A 22,748-nucleotide genomic window follows, 5' to 3' on the forward strand; every position below is an offset into this window, starting at 1 on the left:
CAATGATACATGTAATTCCATAAATATTATCCGAAGAGCTTTGAAGTCTTGAAATTTCCATAATATAAGTTCCTTTTACTGTACTCAATGATATATTTAAAATATTTCAATTTATTTTTAGCTACTTATTACAACACAAACTTCTCCACCAAGTTCTTGACCAGTCAACGTACTGTTGTGTACTGACGTCTGGCTTATGTAGGTACAATGTTCGAGTTCCATATTTTTTTTCGAATAATCAAGTTTTTCACAAGGGAACGGAACTTCTTTCGACTTATCGAGGTTCCACCGTATATTGTACTTATATATAAACACCAAATTATGTTTATAAACAGTCAATAACTTCGGGAAGTGAACTGTTATAATAAACATGACATACTAAACAGTAAAATAGACTAAATTGGGGCAAAACATTATTGTATATTTTCTCAAAATTCTTCGAACAATAGAACAAATACAATCGACATGTAAAACACACCTATAGGCTATAGGCATTATAAATATGATTATTTTAAGACTGCTAATTGATAAAATCACTTAAAACCATTTGGATATATTGTATGTATGTATTATGTTTGCTTGTAATACTGTGTACACATTATTGTGATATTAGAAACTATACGCAGTATACCGATAGCACAGGATACTATAAGGAAGCGGGTCGATGGCATTTCCTGGACCTCGTACACACGTTTTCGCAATAATAGGAACAACACGCTCTTATCGTTGGGATAATAGAAGTAAAATGTAGGTTTATAAATATGAGACCCGAATAGTCTCCATTCAGAAGTGAAATATTAGAGCCAGTACGGAAGTAAAAGCAACTTCACCAAAGTAATCTTCCTGAAATATTAATTCGGACTTAGAAACATATTGATCAATCGAATTTAGGACTTAAATTACACTTAAAGTAAATATTTCCATTTATTGAAATATTTTAGTACTTTTGAAACATATATATAGTTTAAAATGTTAACAGTTTGAACAATTAAATGAAACATCTTATTCAATAAGTCAAAATATTGCTGATTATCAAATCATTTACAAGACCTTTTTTTCTACTTCTTTAAATCATTACCTGTACGGCTGTACAGGTACTCGGGATCGTTGCAGTATCGATGGTATAGACTTTTAGATGATAACAGTTAGTAACATTATTTGAATTAATATATTATATATTTATACAAGAGTAATTATAATCCAACGACCCAGCAGCTAAGTAAAAAAATAAAAGAGCGCCTTAAAGACCACACATAGGCAATACAACACACAACAATTAGCCTGGGATTATATACCCCGAAAAAATACGATTTATGAAAAACATTCTATCGAGAAAGCATAACAAATTTGATGTTAAATAACGAAGTTTGAAAATGGTATCATCTAATTGGAAATTTCGCGTATATGTGCATATTGTATTTTTCAAATCATTTTTAACAGTATCAACGGAGTTATTGCCAATTTAAATAGAAGTTATCGAAACGTAATGTAGATTATTTTCAACATTTTATTAGATAATATTTCTTGTAGCCCTCATTACAATACATTATTCGATACCAATGGCAAACAATATACAAAAAAAAAATACAATACCAATTTCTATGCTATTACTATTATAATCTGTAACCAATGACAACCACTTATAAACATATAGACTTATTTTATAAAATAATTTGAAAGAAAAAAAAAACACTATTGTGGGACCAATATGTTCCCGAAATAATAATGAATCAATAAAAAATAAGTGATGTCGCCTAGTGATATACTCCGCCAAACTCCGTGTAAAAAAACGCTAAGTATATAAACAGAACTACATCATCTTATAGCAACATCTTTGAACAATTATTGATATAATCTATATACATATAGGAGACTGCCCCCATTCACTCATCAACACCCAGACCAAACCGCTGGGTCTAGAGACTTGAAATCTTGTACAGAGGTTCCTTAAGCAATGTCGGGGCACATTTAGAAAGTATGTTTCGAGTTGCATCGCCGTGACGAGACGTCTAGTTTATGATAAAATAGTTTGCTAAATAATTGAATTTAGATTGGCGGCTCTTAGTAAAAAATATAAAAATACTATAGCATAATAAGTACATAATAATAATAATAATAAAAATAATATAGCCAACTGTCATTGAAATAGGGCAATAGGCAGTCTATGACTATTTACTAATCAAGTGTCTTATAGTCGTCAAGCTAAGTTCAATTATTGAGCAAACTATTATCAATGATATCTACAGTTCAAAGATTCAGGGCTGTTCTTAAAATGTCCAGTTAAGTGTCGGTTAACTTTAACCGGACATTGTAAGAACGGCCCATAGATATTAAATGATATAACAACTTTTGCAGCCGTTTTCTTATACTAGGCGGGTTTTATACGGTGTTTGGCTGTGTGTTTTTGTTCCATAAGTAAGTACAGTAAGTATATTATAATATAATATTAAGCTAGTTATTGTTTTTGTAAAAAGTCTAAAAAACATTTTAAAATCACCTACTTAAATATAAAAAAATTTAAATATATTAATCGTTCAAAATGTGAAAGCTCATAATAGTATATTTTACTAAATGCAATGTTTTAAAAATATTTAGACCAAATATTTAAGCAAGAGTTGCCTACTTATTTATAATTTATACCGTAAAAAGTCTAACTAAACTATCTACATATACTTATAGTAAAATAAATAATAAAAACAATACAACAAAACAAAATTAAAATACCTACTGTAAATTAAATGTTTTATAGTATATGTTTCATATTATGTATTTATCGTATGTTAAATATCATATTAACTGCATGTACTGTTGCCCCCCCCCTACCCCCCACCCCGAGGGAGCAATTTTTTTAAATAAATAAAAGGAAACACACTTATACGAGAATAATATGGAATGATTTATCATTGTGTTAAAATGTAATGCAATAGTGACTTATTGAATGACGAGGTACACTCGACAATTGCTAAACGTGAAGCAGAGTGGTTACCTACTTACTTCATTCTTTGATTATATTTATTTTTTTTCATTCATTTGTCAAGCAGCTAACTTAATATTCATTAAATTTAACCTGCTTTACTCACTCTGTATTATTACAATATATAGCTAGAGCAAAAGTAAACAATAAAATAATTATATCTTCTACATGTTACGGTTAATAAACTTACGCAATAATTTGATTAAATAAATTATTATTTTCACAGAGCTTTTTTTTTTTTAGTTTGTCGTAACGTTTTTTTTTTTCATGCAAACCTACAATTTCAATATTTATACTTTTTAGTACTGTAACAAATCAACTACCTATAAAGATGATGGATGTTTTTAAAATAACCTTAAAGCCAATTTTAATATTATGCAAGATTGTAGGCATCATCAACACATCGTATTATTTTGAATCTAATGGTTTATTGATAAAAAATACAAACTCGACATATCACTCATTTTTTGAATTTTCAAAAACAGTCTTGTTGTTAATATTGACTTACTATTGTTTTACAAAATTTTTTTTTCTCGATTCATTGGTTCTATATAAATTGTGGACCGTAATTATTGCATCAAGATTATCAGAAACCTGGATCATAAAGTATGATAAATATTTAAAATTGTTATTATATCATAATTGATTTTATTTTTAAATAGGCAATATAAAATCTTAACATGTATGTATATAATTATAAGCTCATCATATTATAGGTACGGACCAATTTAAAATCCAGTGATTTCAATTATTATTATTTCGAATTTACTCGTTTAAGTTTATCTGTTGCGTATCATCATTTTATATAATACGCATAATGACTGTGCCTCAAGGTTGTATTCCTCGGGTCCATAGTATTAGCTCTAGCAGAAGAGCATTAGAAGAGTTTAATTTTTCCGATGTGTGTCTGGATGTAAGAAGAGGTGGTAAATTATTTTTTAATTAAAATTTGTAATCTGTTATTCTAATCAAACAGTAGTAAAAATATATATGTAGGTAGTTGTGGCTAAAAAATTAAAATTCAAAAAGAGGGTCACCACAGTAAAAAGGTTGTGAAACACTGGTCAAGAACTCAAGAAGCGTGTAGACTTAACTAACGTGCGTTTTGTGCTGCATTTTGAAATAGACTATTCAGTGCAGTGATGGCAGGACAGTTTTTTATTAGATTTTGGTTAAATTACTTTGACCCCGGAATCCCGCATTATGTATACCTATTACCATTTAAAACATTATAAATAATGCTAACAAATAAATCTCTGACATTAAAAATATCCGTATAATAATTGTATACGAGTTACAACCTAACCCTAAAAATATAACTAGTAAGTAGTAACCCAGTAATCAGTATAAACATGACTTGAGTTCCAATATAATAATATTAATAGTTTAATATCAAATATGCTTTCTCGAAATTGTCATTGAACTTTTAAAGTTGAAAATGTAATAGGACCATTTTGGTTCCATATAAGCTCTCTTAATATATTTCAGACATATTTTACTCAAATTATACGTATAAAAAAAGTTGAAAATAAATCAAAATTAAAATCCATAGATAACTCGAACATTAAAACATAAGACAAGGCAAGGCATCTATGAGTACTTTTGCCAATTTTAAAATCTAAATGTTGAAGTTCTACTGAATAGCGATTAGGCACCTATTATAATGACTTCAAATCAATTATTGAACATCACACAAAGAGACGTGTGCAAACCTTATTTCCAATTAGAATTTAGAATTGCCTGTTAAAATAGTGGTCAGATAAATGTACATATTTTGTAAATATTGATATTTTTTCTTCATTTTTCTTAGGTTGATTAATGGCATCATCGAATTTGATCAAAAATTGATATCTCTCCCAACGTACTTACAAACTCACCAGCGCCCATTTAATAAACAACATTTGAAGATAATCTATGTTTGTACATTTTTGTATTACATATCAATAACGTTATTGCTCATGTATATATGGCCTATAAAAATAATGGAAATTAGTATATTTTTCATTTATTTTGTTCGTGTATCTTTCATCTTAGACTTTACAGTAATTGTTTCTTCATACTTTTACTAACAAAACTTGGAATATAGATTCGAAACATTAAATGATTGTTGGAAATATCTTCCTGCTGGACTATTGCCTGTTCCTGGTAAATGCTCACATTATGATATAGCGATGATGGTGGATAACATACGACTGTTACACGCTGAACTATCTGACATATTAAGAATATTCAGTTTGGGTCACGGACAAATGCTTTTGGCTTACTTTGTATTCAGTTATACATTAATATGTTAATTTATTTTTTCAATATAATTTGCGTAAAATATTCATCATCTTCAGAAGATAAGACAGTGACGGATATTGATAAGATATTGAAAGAATCTTTATCAGTTATCTATAATTTACAAAATGTAATTTTTACCATGTCCATTATTATTGGTGCCTCACGAGTAAATGATAAGGTAAAAAAAACACAAATATTATATTATATAGAATCATTAATCATCATATCTACCGATTAGTTACAATTATTTGATAATTATGAAATACATTTAATTATCATAACACCATTATATTATGTACGAATATTATTTAATTATTTTTATTTCGATGCAACGGTATATTTAATATTTCGATATCCTAAATTTCCACTATCGTTACCCACTTTCCCCTCACCACAAATTGTACATCGAGCTTCTTATCGTCTATAATATTTTACAACTAAACTTATTTATTACTTTCTTAGTCTAAATTTAAGTTTTTTTTTAAATTTTGTACAATGAATTTCAGAATAATATGGGTTTTTATTTGTCTGACGTCACATATAGGATCTTTAAAAATGCTAAGGCTTACAACTTTTTCGCTTGTGGGTAGTGTGTGGAATCTGGTATAAAATTTAATGTTTAAAATTTCCATACTTCTCAAAATAATCTAGAAAAATAAAAAACAAAGAAAAGAGGAAAGCCTACCTAAGCAATTTCAATTTTATACAAATTCGGCATTGTTTTTTTGTTGCAATATTAAAATGAATGAATTCAGAGACTCAAAATGTTTACCAAAAATGTATGTAAACATCTCTATTTCAAATATTAATGATAATTCATCGGAACACAAAAATTGTTTTGTTAATAAAAATTCATCAAATTTTAATTTGAACACATAATTTTTGAAAAATTAGTTCAAGATTACTCAAGTTTTTGTTTATGTAAATTAAAAATGTTTTAGTAAAGATACATACTTTTTTTGAATGATTAAATAGTAGTAACTACATAGAAAACCAATATTTCAAACCTTCATAAATATTATCTTCTATAATTTTAGTAGATTATTTCTCAAAAATTTAAAAAAATCTGCTTCACATGGACACGTTTAATCTGTCATATCCTCCTAATATGTATTTTTCCTCAATATACCTATATGTAACTGGACATCAGTCCTTGAAATATTTAAATAATAAGTGATATGTAATAATTTAAAATTCAAAATTATAATGCTAAGGTAATAAATATTCAATACTGGTATACTCACATCAGATTGCATGCTATTATTGCGTTGTACCTACTTATATATTATCACAAAATCGCTAGTAACTACCAACTGTAATAATGTCCATACTCCATTGGGTTTGGATTGTAGGTTTTGGCATACCGGGACAAGTTGTTTTCCCAATAGTATAGTAATGTTTATTATATCATGGTTCTATACGCAAATCTGAACAGTTCACAATACGAATTTGAGAGAATATGACGTGACAATTCAGTATTTCCACGGCGACGATTATCAAAAAAAAAACGAATTAATACATTATTTGGAATTTGGATACACGTATAGAGTACTACGCATTGAACGGCTGGACCTGCTTGTTGCAGGCTTTACTCCTTACACCTCAATTTTGGACCTCTGTTCACGATCAAAACCTGAAATTGTGTGACCAGTGACAACCTTAATATTTTAGTGTATTTATTGTATTATAATATATTCATTGTACATTTTGTTTTAACTTTATATTTTCAGAAAAGACAAATAATATCTTATCTACGGTTAACCAGGATCTCAAATTTATCAATTCCCATAAAAATCCAGGTTATTATATTAATTTAATATGATATTTATTTTCAATTGTTAAAACTAACAATTCATAATATACGTTTAGGGTTCAGACCCCCCCCCCCCCCCCGAAATTTTTGTTTGAAATAATATTGAATAGTTTTAAATGCCTATTATATTTGATAGGTGTCACTGTGATTACAACACATAAATAAATAAAACGGTTTAAACTAGAGAAACCTAATGTATAGCTCACATAATACCTACAGTATCTAATCTTAATTAAGATTAAACCCCCCCCCNACGGCCTTGATATCAGTGGTTCATAATTTCAACTATAAAAAGTTTTATTGCTTTTATCATTTTGCTGTCTCTTTCTTACAAACGTACAACATGACAAAATTTACTTTCACAATAATACATTTTACTCTATTATTTCTAAAACTACGCTGAATTTACCTCTAAGAATATTATCTAGGACGTCTCAGAGGATTTTATTTAAATTATTATTTTTTAGTAAGTTATGATCATTTTAAAATGTACAAAGAAGGGCATAAAAAATGCATGTGTGGGTCCTCTTATCAATTAAACCATTCATAAACATTCGCTTATAATTTTTTATGAGTTAAAAATATTTTATGAGCATTTCTAATTTTTGAGCGCTCCGAAGCGTCCTAACTAAAAGTTTAGAGCCGCTGACTTAGAACCATCGCCTAATGTGCCACAGATCACTGTATACAAGTACCTATATAGATTATGAATGAAAATATAAATACATTGATCTAAGTGCTAAGACCTTTCCAAAATAAATGTAAATATTTGCACACTGAAGCGATACATGTTGAGCAGTTGACCTCGCATAAAAGCATAGTTTTTTTTTTTTAGTTGTTTTATGTTCAAATATGGACGGATAATTACATATTAAATAACCAAGAATAATGGTTTAAGTCATTTTGTTGTAATTTAAAGATATGACTTTTCAAATTTATTTATTTTTGGCAAAAATGAATTAAATCTACTGTAGTACTTAATGCTTAATAGTAAAATTAATTAATTTAATCACAGTAACATCATCAAATATACTAAATTAATAGGTAATATTCTTGGTATTATAGGCTGACGTCTTCGCTCAGAATCGTTTTTCGTATACAATGATTTTAAATCCTTGCATTCGAATTTAACACCATCCATTACAGTGACCCACTTGTAACCTACTGCACAGCAGAGCGACATCCACTTAGCCGCTTTTTTATTTTAATTTGTTTATATATTTACTTCCTATATTTGACGATGAGTTGGTATTGTAATCGTGTACATAATATGAGAGGAGAACTGGTACATTTAGTTGAAGGGAACTGGTGACTTTTGCTCCAGTTAGTATAGGGGGGAGATTTGTAGTGGGCTGATGGTACACGTCCGATTCAACGATACTGTGGTGGTATAGGTATAAATATTGTGTATATGAAATGTTATATTATTACCACCCCCGCACATTAATATCACCACGGTCGCCTATACATTTCCAAAGTCCAAAAACGTAAATGTAAATATTTTTCAATCAATAATAATTTATTCTAAAAATGATATTCAATATTACAAAATTACAAAACTTTATTAATATTATTTCGACTTAAAATAATCTCCGCCCGGGGTATCATTAATTTGGAACTGTCAACAATAATTTACTTTATATTATGATAACAAAATATGTAACTACTATTTTTGTTGCAAATTATACTAATCAGTTTTATAATTATTTTTGAATTAGATTAAAATGTTTATGAATCAAGTATCAGATTTTGAATCCACAGAAATAACAGCATACGGATTTTTTAGTATTAATTTGAATCTAGTTATATCAGTAAGTACTTACTACTTAGGTACCTGTAATTATAATAAACTAATTGATATTATTCAATAAAATAATACACCTTGTTACATTAAACAATAAGATATATTAATATATAGTTATATGTATAATTGTATATATATATATTCTATATTCCTATAGATACCAATTTTGTATCACTCATAACTTACAAATAATAAGACTATATTATATAGTTAATGAGTTGATGTACCTATCCAGATTTACAGTTTAAGCCTAATAAAAAAAAACCCCTTACATTATATTATATAAACAATTAAAAATGTGTGTGTGTTTCTTTTTACAGATCATAATATTACTTATTTCTGGAATAATAACATTGATACAAATGAAAGAACACCCAATTATTTTGCAGACAGTTAATTCTACAGTGCATTTCTATCAAAAATTGAATATGTCGATTTAGTGTACAATAACTATTATATAGATGTCGTGCGTAGTACCTACTGCAGTGTACAGTAAATGGCAGCAAAAATACTAATGATGTCTAGTAAATTGTAGTCGTTCCTATCATATCAGCCTCTGATTAAAAAAAAAAACAAACAATTGTATAGGAATATACCTATTATTCATACTTATTACTGAATACTGCAGGGGTGCGTATGGTGCACATTTTTTGCATATTATATTGATTAAGCTTAATATAGAAGATGGGCAAAGTTATAAAAATACTTATTTCGACGTATTTTTATTAACACATTATCTTTACTATTATCGTAGGGATTAGTGATCTGCACATTTCAAAAGGCTGTGGTTTAATATTTATATAATATTTCGCTTTTGAATACGCTACTTAAATTCTTAAATAGATGTTTTACATTAAAATGTGTTTTATCATTATTATGTGTTCGATTTAATAATAAAATATAATTTTGAAACAAAATATGTGTAAATATACGTGAATTCTATGATATATAAATGCATAAAGTCCGTCAAATGGCCACTACGACATTTGCGTACATGTACCTACTTACACGATGCATATAAAAATAATACAATATTATTAGGTATAAATATAATTGTATTTTTTGTTATATGTTTGATTTTAATTTTAAATAAATGTATTAAAAATAATTTTTTCAGGCAAAAAGCTAACTAACTGAAACATATACATTCAAAATAAAATCATAAATCGGAAAGTAAGTAGAGAAACTAATCGTCAACGTATTTATTAAAAGATCTAATAAATAGGTGTAAATTGTTAAATAATTTTTAATTAGAATTATATATTTGCGTAGGTAAGTATTTATTATAATATTTTGGTATTTTAATCTAGAACCTATACAATTAGTATTATACAAAAGTACTGGGTCACTGTAATGGATATATTACATTTGAATTCAATGATAAATCATTGCAAACGAATTATTAGCGAAAACAGTCTCAGCCTATAATATCAAGTTATATTATTTATAACTTATGTTAATAAGAATATGATATTTTTGTAATTAGAGACTAGAGTATTGATTTTGTTATTAGACAATTGTCTTATATGTTGTTGTATAATGACTTAGAATAATTATATGATAACAATGCTACTTACTTCTTGAAAATATTAAGCCTCAAGAAGATATTCTAAGTAATAACTTTTCAATTCTCGGTTTCTATCAACATAATTCAATATTGAATAAATATGGGTCATAAATGGATCATGCATTTTTTAACATTTTAAATGTCTCAATGTCTACTGCATGCGACACCCTATAGTTCCTACCGATAGTTTCCACAGAGCATTAAAATATATTACATATGAACAAACAACTTAGTTTTAACTCTTTATCAGGTCGTAATTATACTAAATGTCCATAGAACTACAAAAATGCGAATTAATTAAGCATTAAGTAGTTTAGTTCTTTAGTATTAATTGGTCATTGATATTTGATGGTATGTGCTCTGAAATGGCAGTATTAATTCTTTCTATTCGATTTTATTAGATGTTATTGATAAGTTTATACCTAAACTCTTACTGTATAGGTGTCATGTTTCTACTTGGTTCAAAAAACGACTCAGAGACTTAGAAACGATGACTTCAGAAACCGGGAATTCAGCACGCTCTCAGAGTTAGCTATCATAACTTGTTTTTTAAATATCAACAGGTGTTTCTAATACTTAAATTCGGGTTGACCGAATTTTTTTAGTTCATTTTGAACTTTTGATTATGGCTCAAAAACCGAAATAGACAAAATGATAGTTATTGAGTGAAAAAAATACGCAGATTCGCACAGAAATTAGTAAAATCGAAGGACAACTGTTGACAAATTCAATGATTACAGTTACAACATTATACCTAGCTGTCATTATTCATTTTAGAGCCATGGTTAAGAGGTGAAATTGACTTAAAAAAATTCTGTCTATCCTAATTTGGTTTGGAAATGCATGTTGCTAATAAAATGAAAGTTGTATTGTGCATACGCACTGAAGAACTAAAAAATGTAATATCGTCAAAATAAGTGTATTTCTATATTCCTATTTCCTCTCGATAAACCCAAATCAATCCGAGGTTACTAGCTGGACTGAAATATAGGACTAACCACACTAAACAGTATGAGAGACCGTCTTCGATCAAAATCGTTTTTCGAATGCAATGATTTATCATAAATTTCTGTGACTTAAAAAATTACTCACTTGACACACCTACTGTAAGTGCACCAGAGTGATTACCTATACTTACCTTACCTCTTGTTCATATGTATTTATAACATATTAATTATGTTTTTACTTTGGGTACAAGATATTTTTCTGACTGCAAGGCCATCTATTTCGTAAGGCTTTCGTTGTCGTGGTTACTTAATAAAAAAACATTATTAACTTATAGACTTTAATAGCAGAGCAAAAACATCGGGTTGCATATTTAATTTACCTGTCAAACTTAAAATTCATTAAATGTAACCCCTTGCTATATGGACACTCTATTATTATGATCATATGACATCTTGAGCAAAAGTGCTAGCCATAAAATAATAATATCTTTTGTATGTTATTTTTAACCCTCTGACTTAATAATTTGATTATAATTAAATAAATAATTGTTTCGTTTGTCATTACGTTACTAATATTGTTCATATATAAAACAAAAATTTCAATACTTTTTAGTACTACTGGAACAAATCAACTATAAAGATGATGAATACTTATTTTATATTAACCTTGAGGCCAATTTTAATGCTATGCAAGATTGTAGGCATCATCAACACATCTTATTATTTTGAATCTAGTGGCTTATTAGTCAAAAATACAAAGTCAACATATCACTCATTATTCGAATTTTCAAAAATAGTCCTGTTTTTGATATTTACTTACTACACTCTTTCAAAAGTTACTTTTATCGATTCATTGATTCTGTATAAGTTTTGGGCTGTCACTATTGCATCAAGAATATCAGAAAACTGGATCATAAAGTATGATTCATTTTTTTAAATATTTATTATGTCAAAATTAGTTTAATTTTTGAATTGATATCTAGTATAAAATAATATAGGTAAAATGACAACATTTAAGTCCAGAGATTTTACTATTATTATTTTGAATTTATTGATGTGTCTGTCGGGTATTATATATATATATATATAATAATTAATTTACCCTAAAGTTATATTCTTCAGCATGTAAAGACAGTGGTCAAATAAATTTGTATTGATATATTTTTCGTTTTTCTTAGGTTGATTAATGACATAATCGAGTTTGATCAAAAATTGACTTCTCTCCCAACGTACTTACAAATTCACCAGCGTCAGTTTAATAAACAATATTTTAAGATAATCTTTATTTGTACATCTTTGTATTACATTACATTAACATTATTGTTGATCTATTTATATCCTATAAAAGTAATAGATTATAATATCATTTTTATATATTTTGTTCGTATATCTTTCATCGTAGACTTTACAGTAATTGTTTCTTCGTACTTTTACTTGCACAACTTGGAGTATAGATTCGAAACATTAAATGGTTTTTGGAAATATCTTCCTGCTGGATTATTGCCTGTTCCTGGTAAATGCTCACATTATGATATAGCGATGATGGTGGATAACATACGATTGTTACACGCTGAACTATCGGACATATTAAGAATATTCAGTTTGGGTTACGGACAAATGCTTTTGGCTTACTTTGTATTCAGTTACATTAATATGATGGTTTATTTTTTTTTTACATTTTTCTATAAATATACGCCATCTTTTAAAGATAATGCAATAATCGACATTAAAAAGATCCTGAAAAACTCCTTGCCAGTTGTCTATAATTTACAAAATGTAATTTTTACTATGTCCATTATTATTGGTGCCTCGCGAGTAAATGATAAGGTAAAAAAAACACAAATATTATATTTTATAGAATCATCAATCATCATATCTACTAATTAGTTACAATTATTTGATTATTATGAAATACATTTAGTTCTCATAACACCATTTATACGTACCTACAAATGTTATTTGATTATTTTTACTTCGGTTCAACGATATATTCAATAATTCAATATCCTAAATTTCTACCACCGTTACCCACTTACCCATCACTTTAAATTTTACATCTAGCTATTGTCTATAATACATAATTAAAATTAAAACTTATTTCTTACTTTCCTAGGCTAAATTTATTTTTACGATGAACTTTAGAATGATGTGGGTTTTTATTTGTCTAACGTCACCTTTTTGATCATTAAAATGATAAGATTTACGACTTTATAAAGACTCATTTGTTAATTCAAAATTCAAAATTTTACTGTTTAGGAATTTAAAATTAGAAATTAGTGTACTTACATCAGACGTCACTATTGCATCGCACTTACATGTTATAAGTTACCAGTAGGTTGGTAAAGTAGTTATGAGTGAGTTATTTAATAAGTTACTGGCAGGGGCGCATCCAAGATATTTTTGCGGGGCTAAATGAAATCATTTTTAAAAAGTTATGGTATTTGTTTTTAAGTATATACCAAAAGCACGCTTGAGATCTTTTTGTGATAATTTGTGTGTATCATAATTTAAAGTCAATGCCTAATAAAATTATTTAAATGTTGGTCAATCCCGACCTTGGTTGTGCCCTTGGTTTCTGTCTACTGATGCCCATGCACTATTAGGATTGGATTGTATGTCTTAGCACGCCAAGTCAAGCTTGTGAACCTTCTTAATAATGATATAGTAAAGTTTTCTATATCATAGTTTTTACTACAAATCTGAACAGTCTAAAATACAGACTTGAGATAATACGTGATAATTCAGTGTTGCCATGGCGACGTTTGTCAAAAATCTAATTTGTGTATTATTTGGAATTTGAATAGGTATATTATAATATATTACGTATTCAACCACTGGACCTCCCCTTTTTGAACTTACATACTGAGTCACTATTTCAAGGTCTAGGCCAAGCCAGTCCAAAATTTATTGTATCGGTCCTCGGACAGTCTTGGATAGTTAACTACACACTGCACTTTAGTTTTGGACCTCAGCGGCACCGCAATCTAGATCCAAACCTAATAGTGTATGACCAGTGACCACCTGAATATTGTAGTGTTTTAATTTTTTTATGTATGCATTCTTCATTGTTTATACCTTTATGTTTTCAGAAACGACAGATAATATCTTATTTACGGCTAACCAGGATTTCAAATTTATCGATTCCCTTAAAAACTCAGGTTATTAAATTAATATAAATTAATACATTTTTTTAATTATATAATATTATTAGGTTACTTTTAAGTGTGAAAGCCTATAATTTTCTATATACTCAGTTTCATGTTAATAAATATGTTGCCTAGCAACTTAGGGGTGGACTTTTCAAATTAAAAAAAAAATGTGTGTGTTAAATTAAACTTTAGGCTTAGAATGAAATTGTCTGTGTTTCAGTCAAACGGGCTCAGCTGTTCCAACATTGTCTCTGTTAGATATGAGCGCACAGTATGTGCTTTCTATAATAATGAAGTACTATTTAAGTAGGTAACTAAAAGTCGTAATATACAATTACAACATTACAAACTGTAAATACCACAATATCTAATCTGTAGTAATTTAGTTTTAATAGAGAAAAAAACGAAAATTATCATTATTGTGCATCAGAACTTAGAATACTTACATAGCTACTGCCGTCAGAGGCGTATATTTTATGGTTAGGATGGGATATGAAAGGTTATGATCACGGAAAAAAACACACCCCTATGAGTTTGTTTTCAATTAATATAAAGATGCAAAAACATATTAATCAACGATAAAAAGACTATGTTCTTAGGAAAACAGTAAAATATATGTGTAGTACTGCAGTTAAACTGCGATTTTGCAAGACCATGTCGCTGTTACCCCATCTTAGTATCTTACCTAACTTTCCTAATGAATTAAATGTGCAAATTGATTATTTTGAATTTCATAAATAAACTATACATTTCAAACACATCTCCACTCTATTAATATTTTTGTGAAATTGACAAAAAATTATAACAAAAGTGAGATGTGTAATGATTAAGACTAATTAATTTATCATAATATATGTTACCGACAAAGTCAGATATTGATAAAGGTTCAGATATTTCACTATTGGTAAAGCTTATGAGTTGTGACCAATAAATACAGCAATATTCTAACATACAAATGTCATGCTTATGTTTAGCTGCACACTAAACAAATGCATTACCACAAAGATGGTCATACAACTATAATAGGTGATTATTGCATCACTAAACATTTATTATTTAGTAAATCGATAGCTAAGTCTTTAGTTACCTTGAACATGATTTGGTGGTCAGTTATATAAATAAATATTTTTTTTTAAATAACTCTTCGTTAATAGTGGGATTTGCTAATCGAACTCCTAATTTTAATTTTGATTAAAATCATAATTTAATTGGAACTTGTATTCGTTGGTTGTATATTTTTTTTTGATAATCTTACCCAATCCACAATGAAAGACAGCTGGACGTACTATAATACTTTATAAATTTAGAATAGACGATACATGTAAATACATTTTTGCCCCCTCATAAAGTAAATTGATTTCTCAAATACACTGTGTATGGTAGTTAGTAGTAAGTCAGTAAGTGACACAAAAGTAGGTACACCTAGTGCAAATATACAATAATTTATTAATTTCCCTATGTTATTTTTTTATATATATAGGTAAATAGGTAATTTAAAATTGTTCAGTAATTTTTTGCATAGTTATATTTTTGATACAAAATAAATGTATGTTAACAAACAAATGTATAAAACAGTTGAATATCTAACTATTAGTTTTAATGTTTAGTTATTCGGAACGCATCTAGTTAAAAATCATATTAGTTTTCTGTTATGGATCCATCAGCATTTACTGTTATAATTTGCCAATACAATATTTTGTACAATACGTTTTAAGTAAAAGTGCGAATGCAATTATGATTATCAACTTTTACTGAATACAATTAATGGTCCTAATATTTAGGTATATTATATAATATATAAGTTTAGTATAAGTATAGTATATAAGTTTAGTGAAGTGGAGACTTCAAACAATCTCCTACTGGGGTAACATTAACACGGAACTGACTGTATTATAATAATAAACTCTGTATTATGATAACATAATATGTGACTACTGCAGTCTTCTATTGCATATTATATTAATCAATTGTATAATTATTTTTGAATTAGATTAAAATGTTTATGAATCAAGTATCGGTTTTTGAATCAGAAGAAATGACAGCTTATGGAATTTATAATATTAACTTGAATCTAGTTATATCAGTAAGTATGTATAATTATATAATAACTATTGATTAGTCCTATTCAATAAAAAAATTGATTACAGTGAAACCTCCCATAGTGGACACCTACCAATACCAGAGACCTCCGAAGTTCTACGGAACCACCTACAAACTTTCTATGATCTGAATCATTTGAATGGTGAACATCTCTAAAGAACGGGCGAAATTTCCGAGAGTGTCCTGTATTTAGAGGTTTCAGTGTATAATAGGTTGTAGGTACTTTCAAAATATAACTTATAAAATATCTATTTCCCATTCTTATACAGATTACCTACCTAGAAATAGACTATATTATTATACAAGTTGATATATTTAACATAGACTTATTAATAAAATATGGACTGCGCTTCCCCATATCCTACTATAGCAGGTTGACAGGTGTGAATATTGGTAGAAAGAGATAGTGAATACCAGTGTAAAAGAATAATCCGGTCTATGTTCCAACTACCTAAGGTATGCTTTCTTTTTCTAAAAATTAGGTTTCTTTGTTGTTGAACTATTCTCTTTCCCTCAATCTTGTAATTAATTGGTATAAGTCAAGGTTATAGATATGAATGCATGACGATGTTTTTTTTTTTTTTACTGTGCAATGTTTATATCCTAAACCTCAAGACTTCAAACACGGAACTTGTGTTATATTGTGAATCTGCGGATCTAGTTTTAAATAATAATATTAATATGATTTGAACAAGTAATGTCAAAGTACACCGAATGAAGTTCTGCTGAAAACGGTAGTAATCTAGTATTTGATAAGAACGCTTCACGCCGTTTTTCTCGGCAACCCACAACAGACCATCACACCATTGATTAAATATACGCGTATATTGTAACCATTCATATCTATAACTGTGGACCATTTCCTTGGTATAAACAGAACCCAAGTTGATTAATATATTTTTCTAGCAATGTTGATCCTCTCTCTGCAGTCATCAGTCTATTTTCCGTCTGCGGGGACAATAACATTTACGAGTCGTACGTTTGGATACACTTTCTGGTCAACGGCATTTAATTTTAATTGTTAAGAATTCTTTTTCTTTTTCATTTTTGCGTACTTCCACAGAAACCAGCTATAGTTGAGTCATTACTTTTTTTTTTATATATTAATAAAGTAGTCTTTCTTGAAATTGAAAGAATTGTTTTGTTAAGGTAACAGAAGCCCCATTAGAGGTCTATGGCACTTATAACCTATCTAGATTTACAGTTTGAGTCTGATAAAAAATATGTCATATCAACCTATACAATTTAAAATCTATGAACTTTTTTACAGATCATTGTATTACTTATTTCTGGATTGACAACAATGATACAAATGAAAGAACACCCATTTATATTGCAAACGATTAATTCTACAGTGAATTTCTATCAAAAGTTGAATATATCAAGCTAGCCATCGTGAACTGCAGTGAAATAAATGGCAACAAAAATACTACTGATATCTCGTAAATAGTTTTCGTTCATGTTTAATATCGAAAAGCAAAAAATCATAAGTATGTATACCCCTAGCTTACTGTGCACTTTTTTTTGGATACTAATCAAACGTAAAACTTTATATTATGGAGAGGGATAAACTTAAAAATAATTATTTGGAAATTTTAACATATTTACAATAACACATTATTTAGTATTATAGTATTGGCTTTCTACACAATACAAAGGACTGGTTTATAATATTTATACATAATATTTCACATTTGAATATAATATTTATATTATACTTAAATAGATGTTCTACATTACAATATGTTTTTACCATTATCATGACGTGTTTGTTTAAAAATATAATATAATTTTGAAACCAAAAAATATGTGAATATACCTACATGAATTCTATGAATATAATCGATAGTGAAATGGACGAGTTGATTTCGACATCAGACAATTTGGTCCCTACATAGTTTCGACGCGTGTAAATTAGACACATACGACATTAATTGGTGCATATAAAAAAATAAATAATATAATATAATAATTCTTCTCCTTCTTAATTGGTACTTACTGACAATTTAGCTCCATCAACGCAACGACGGATTGCACCCCCGTCTTAAGCCAGTTTTTCTCCATTGCTCACTCCCAACCACTATGCATTTTCGCAAGTGATGCTATCTGAACCATCCCCTCGGCCATTTATGTTCAGTTTCAACTTGTGGCCAACCCATTGGAAGCCGTCAGACCTCCACACGTGTCTAGCCCATTTCAGCCTATTGCTCTTAAGAACTCCAATTATGTTTGTTTCGCCTTACAAAAAATTATTATTATTTTAAAAAGAAAATCTATTGATAATGTGTGTGATTGATTATGAAAATAAATTCATTAGGAGCAACTCAAAAAGACGTAGAAAAACTAACTTCACACGACGTTTCTAGGGTTCGTGATAATGTGTACAGAGATCGAACTTATATTTTACCAAAACTACCAAAATCAATTTTAGATGTATATTAAATAATTGAAAATCTACAAATCACATCAAACTGAGGGGAAAATATGATATTTGTTATTTATCAAAACTAAGGTAGTGATTGCTACTAAACTATGTTCAGACAGAATAGTGCATTCTATTTTACCAACAAAAACGTGTAGGTAGTTCAAAATATAATATAAAACTGAATTTATTGAACGATTTAATAAAATCAATGGGTATACCTACCTTATATAGTATTTTATATTACAACTTAACACAGAAGAAGGAATAACAATAAAATATTAGAATTTAAATATTTTCGCATTAAAAACCTAACTCATTGAACCCATGAAAGTGCGTTTAGTTGCATATGTGAATAACGCGGCGTAAAAATAAGCAATGTTAGAAATTCAGAATGTACATCTGTCTTGCAAAATATTATGTTCAATAATGTTTCAATGGATAGTAAAAATTCTCCGATTCTGGACATCAGCATCTTGAATCTAATTTTTGTTGGTACTTTTGAGATTTCAAAGTTCATAATTCTTAGTACGAGTCTTAAAAAACAAAATGATAAAAATCGTATTTTATACGCAAAACTAGTTTTTGAAAAAATTGATTTTATTTTTTTGGTGTAACTCGAAAACAAATAACTGATATTAGACACTTAAAATGTTTAAGAAATATTTATATTAGCTTTTTAAATAAATGGAAAGATTTTCGAAATATTTTTACTATTTGTGAAATATTTATGGCTTTGAGAATATTTTCGAATTTTTTAAAAATTTTTTTGAATTATTGTCGATAGAATATTTTTCACTTAATAAAATCTCGAAACTTGAAATACTCCAACATAACTTAAATTTTTATTTGCTATAAACAATGAGATTTTCAAAATATTAAGATTAATTTTAAGCAAATTTTACCTTGAACCAATTCGTAGTATAGTATACGGTAGCATTGACTTGTATGTTGAAAACAGTTATAACATTTAAATATTATTATCGCCACATAACTTAACATAATAATAATTAATAACAATAACATTAAATGTTTCACTTTTGAACATTATTATCATACCAATAGTATAATAATCCTCTCATATAATATTTATTGTTAGGATTAGCATGTTTATGACTTTAAAAACACTAAAAAATATTAACAATTATGTAAATATGCAGAATAAATATCAAAATCTAAACTAAAAAAACAGTTATGACATTATTTAAATTTTAAAATATTATTATAAATGAAAGTATACACAAAATTAATATAAAAATAGTTTTAAAAAAAATACAATTATGCAAAAAAAACATGAACTTGCATTTTCAATATGTAGTGTAATGTAAATTTATTTTAGAAATAATTTATTCTCCACATAAACATGTAAATTACAGAATAGGACTAATACATCTATTGAAAATACATCCACCCCAAACTCTAAAACAACCTTGTGTAGTCAAGCAGCATTGGAATTTTTATACTTGCGAATTTTTAATAAGTGTTAAAGGTGATTTAAAACTAAAATAATTCGGTAACACTGCAGTCACTATTGGGTAGCTGTAATTTTATAGAATTAAATAAGATACAGGCATTACTATTTAATTTCGACTGTCGGTCGTAAAAATCATTAATAAACAACTAAAGATAGATTTTTAAAAAACTACACATTTCATATTTTTTCGTTTACTTTAGCTGTGAAACCAACCATGCTAACCTAATCTTAATATTGATATATATAATATAATATAATATAAATTAATTTTTAGTTTTAATTTTTCTGATTTAAAATAGGTACCTGGTAGATTTTACCTACATTTATTGTTTTTTTTTTATAAAAATATGCATTTATTCAGAAAAATCCCGAATATATGCAAATATATATTCAAAATAAAATGTAATTACTCTATTTCTATGACATATACGAAATAAGTTTATAACTTGGTCTGCAATATGCACTACTAAAAGAAAAAGTCATAAACATCCTAACCCTGTTTATAATATTAATCAAATAATGAACCTATAATACTATCATGTATTTTAACATTAATATTACAACATTTTCAATTTAAAAACACACATTTTGTATCTACGTACCTTTTCAATGAATCAAAACAAAATATAACGCACGTACTTGAATGTTAGGTCATAGATCAATGATGTAAAGACTAACAATAAAAATGTTCAATATTCCAGTTTGCCTTTACTGGTTCACATGTAAGATTACTAGTTAAGTAAATTTCGTCTAAACCATAACTACATTTGCGATACCTAATATTATTACAAATAATATATGTGTTTTAATACATCACATAATAATACACAGTAAATATTTTGTATCGAGTTTAATTGCCCAGTGGACTTTCATTCTTTGGGCTCGTCAAATAAGAAGAACATTTACCTCAACTTTCAAGATTAAGTAGGTAAATAATAACTATATTTAAATATTCAATCAAGTTCAAAAGGTTTACCTTTTACAATTAGAACAATTAGGTTAGATGTGTGTAACAGAAAACAGGATATTATGTTAACAATACATACATACATACATACATACATACATACATACATACATACATACATACATACATACATACATACATACATACATACATACATACATACATACATACATACATACATACATACATACATACATACATACATACATACTTAAATACTTACATACTTACATACATGCATACATCAGAACATTCTAAGCTAATTCCCCATGTTATAATATAAATAATATTTATGAAAAATGTGAGCAAATTGAGCCAATGCGTTCGAATCTAACATTAAAAAATGATTACAATTGTTATGCATATTTTAAACAATACAATTACATGATGTAATGATGTACATGTTGAGCAAAAAGAAAAATCTTTGGTTAATGTGAAACCAAAATTGTCTATCTACGAGTGTCTGACTTTGATCAGTAATGCCACATAACCCAACGTCGGATATCCAAAAGCCAAGCCCACCAATTGCAGTCAAAATCTAGCGCCCGAACAGAGCTAGAATAGGCAACTCAAACTACACTCATCTGTGTCAACGAACGAGTAGGAAATTGATAGTTACTCATAACATCTCATAACATAAGTAAGGTTAGACGAGTGAAGTGCAGTGATAAGTATCCCAGAAAATATAAGTCCACTATTCTGCTCATCAAAACCATAAATGCTTAGGAGTTATAACGCTTAAGTAATTCAATTTACTACGAGTTGTATATTCGATTTTTATCCATAGAAATTATTAGAAAAGATGCATATTTGAAAAGTAGAAATAAAAATGTACTATGTATTCCAAAAAGTCAAAAAGTCAAAAAAAACTATAACGATAAAATAAAATTAACAATTAATTTTTTTTTTAAGGTTGGTTGTTGTGATCGTTTAAATAAATAATTTTAAAAAATGTGTTTCTTAAATATTGTTACAATATCTCTTACATTTAGATAACAAGTATTCAATCATAAAATTGTTCTATTCGGTAAAATATTATAGGTACTGTATAAAAATATTTAACATAATGGAATATTATGTGTGTGTCAAGTTGTGTTAAAATAAGAAAACAATATGGTGACATAATTGAAAAAAAATCATAAAATTAGTGAAAACTAAAATTATTATTAGAATCAATTGAGTGTTTGTGTCTCATGGTGTAATTTATTATTTAGAGTTTCAGGCGTTCTTCGGCTGTTTGAAAAGACA

The 22,748-nt window shown here is 27.8% G+C and overlaps 2 protein-coding genes across 2 annotated transcripts; both read left to right on the plus strand.

Annotated features, from left to right (window-relative positions):
* Nucleotides 1-5,396: 5,396 nt before the first annotated feature.
* Nucleotides 5,397-9,314, plus strand: LOC111030921. Its single transcript, XM_022310655.1, has 4 exons — nucleotides 5,397-5,435; nucleotides 6,988-7,056; nucleotides 8,789-8,881; nucleotides 9,195-9,314. The coding sequence occupies exons 1-4, from the start codon at nucleotides 5,397-5,399 to the stop codon at nucleotides 9,312-9,314; spliced, it is 321 nt and encodes a 106-aa protein (XP_022166347.1).
* Nucleotides 9,315-13,176: 3,862 nt separating this feature from the next.
* On the plus strand, nucleotides 13,177-18,027 carry LOC111030922. Its single transcript, XM_022310656.1, has 4 exons — nucleotides 13,177-13,215; nucleotides 14,478-14,546; nucleotides 16,528-16,620; nucleotides 17,908-18,027. Exons 1-4 carry the CDS (start codon nucleotides 13,177-13,179, stop codon nucleotides 18,025-18,027), a joined length of 321 nt encoding a protein of 106 aa, XP_022166348.1.
* Nucleotides 18,028-22,748: the final 4,721 nt, after the last annotated feature.

Source organism: Myzus persicae, unplaced genomic scaffold, assembly GCF_001856785.1.
Source record: "Myzus persicae strain clone G006 unplaced genomic scaffold, MPER_G0061.0, whole genome shotgun sequence".
NCBI classification, from domain to species: Eukaryota; Metazoa; Arthropoda; class Insecta; order Hemiptera; family Aphididae; genus Myzus; species Myzus persicae.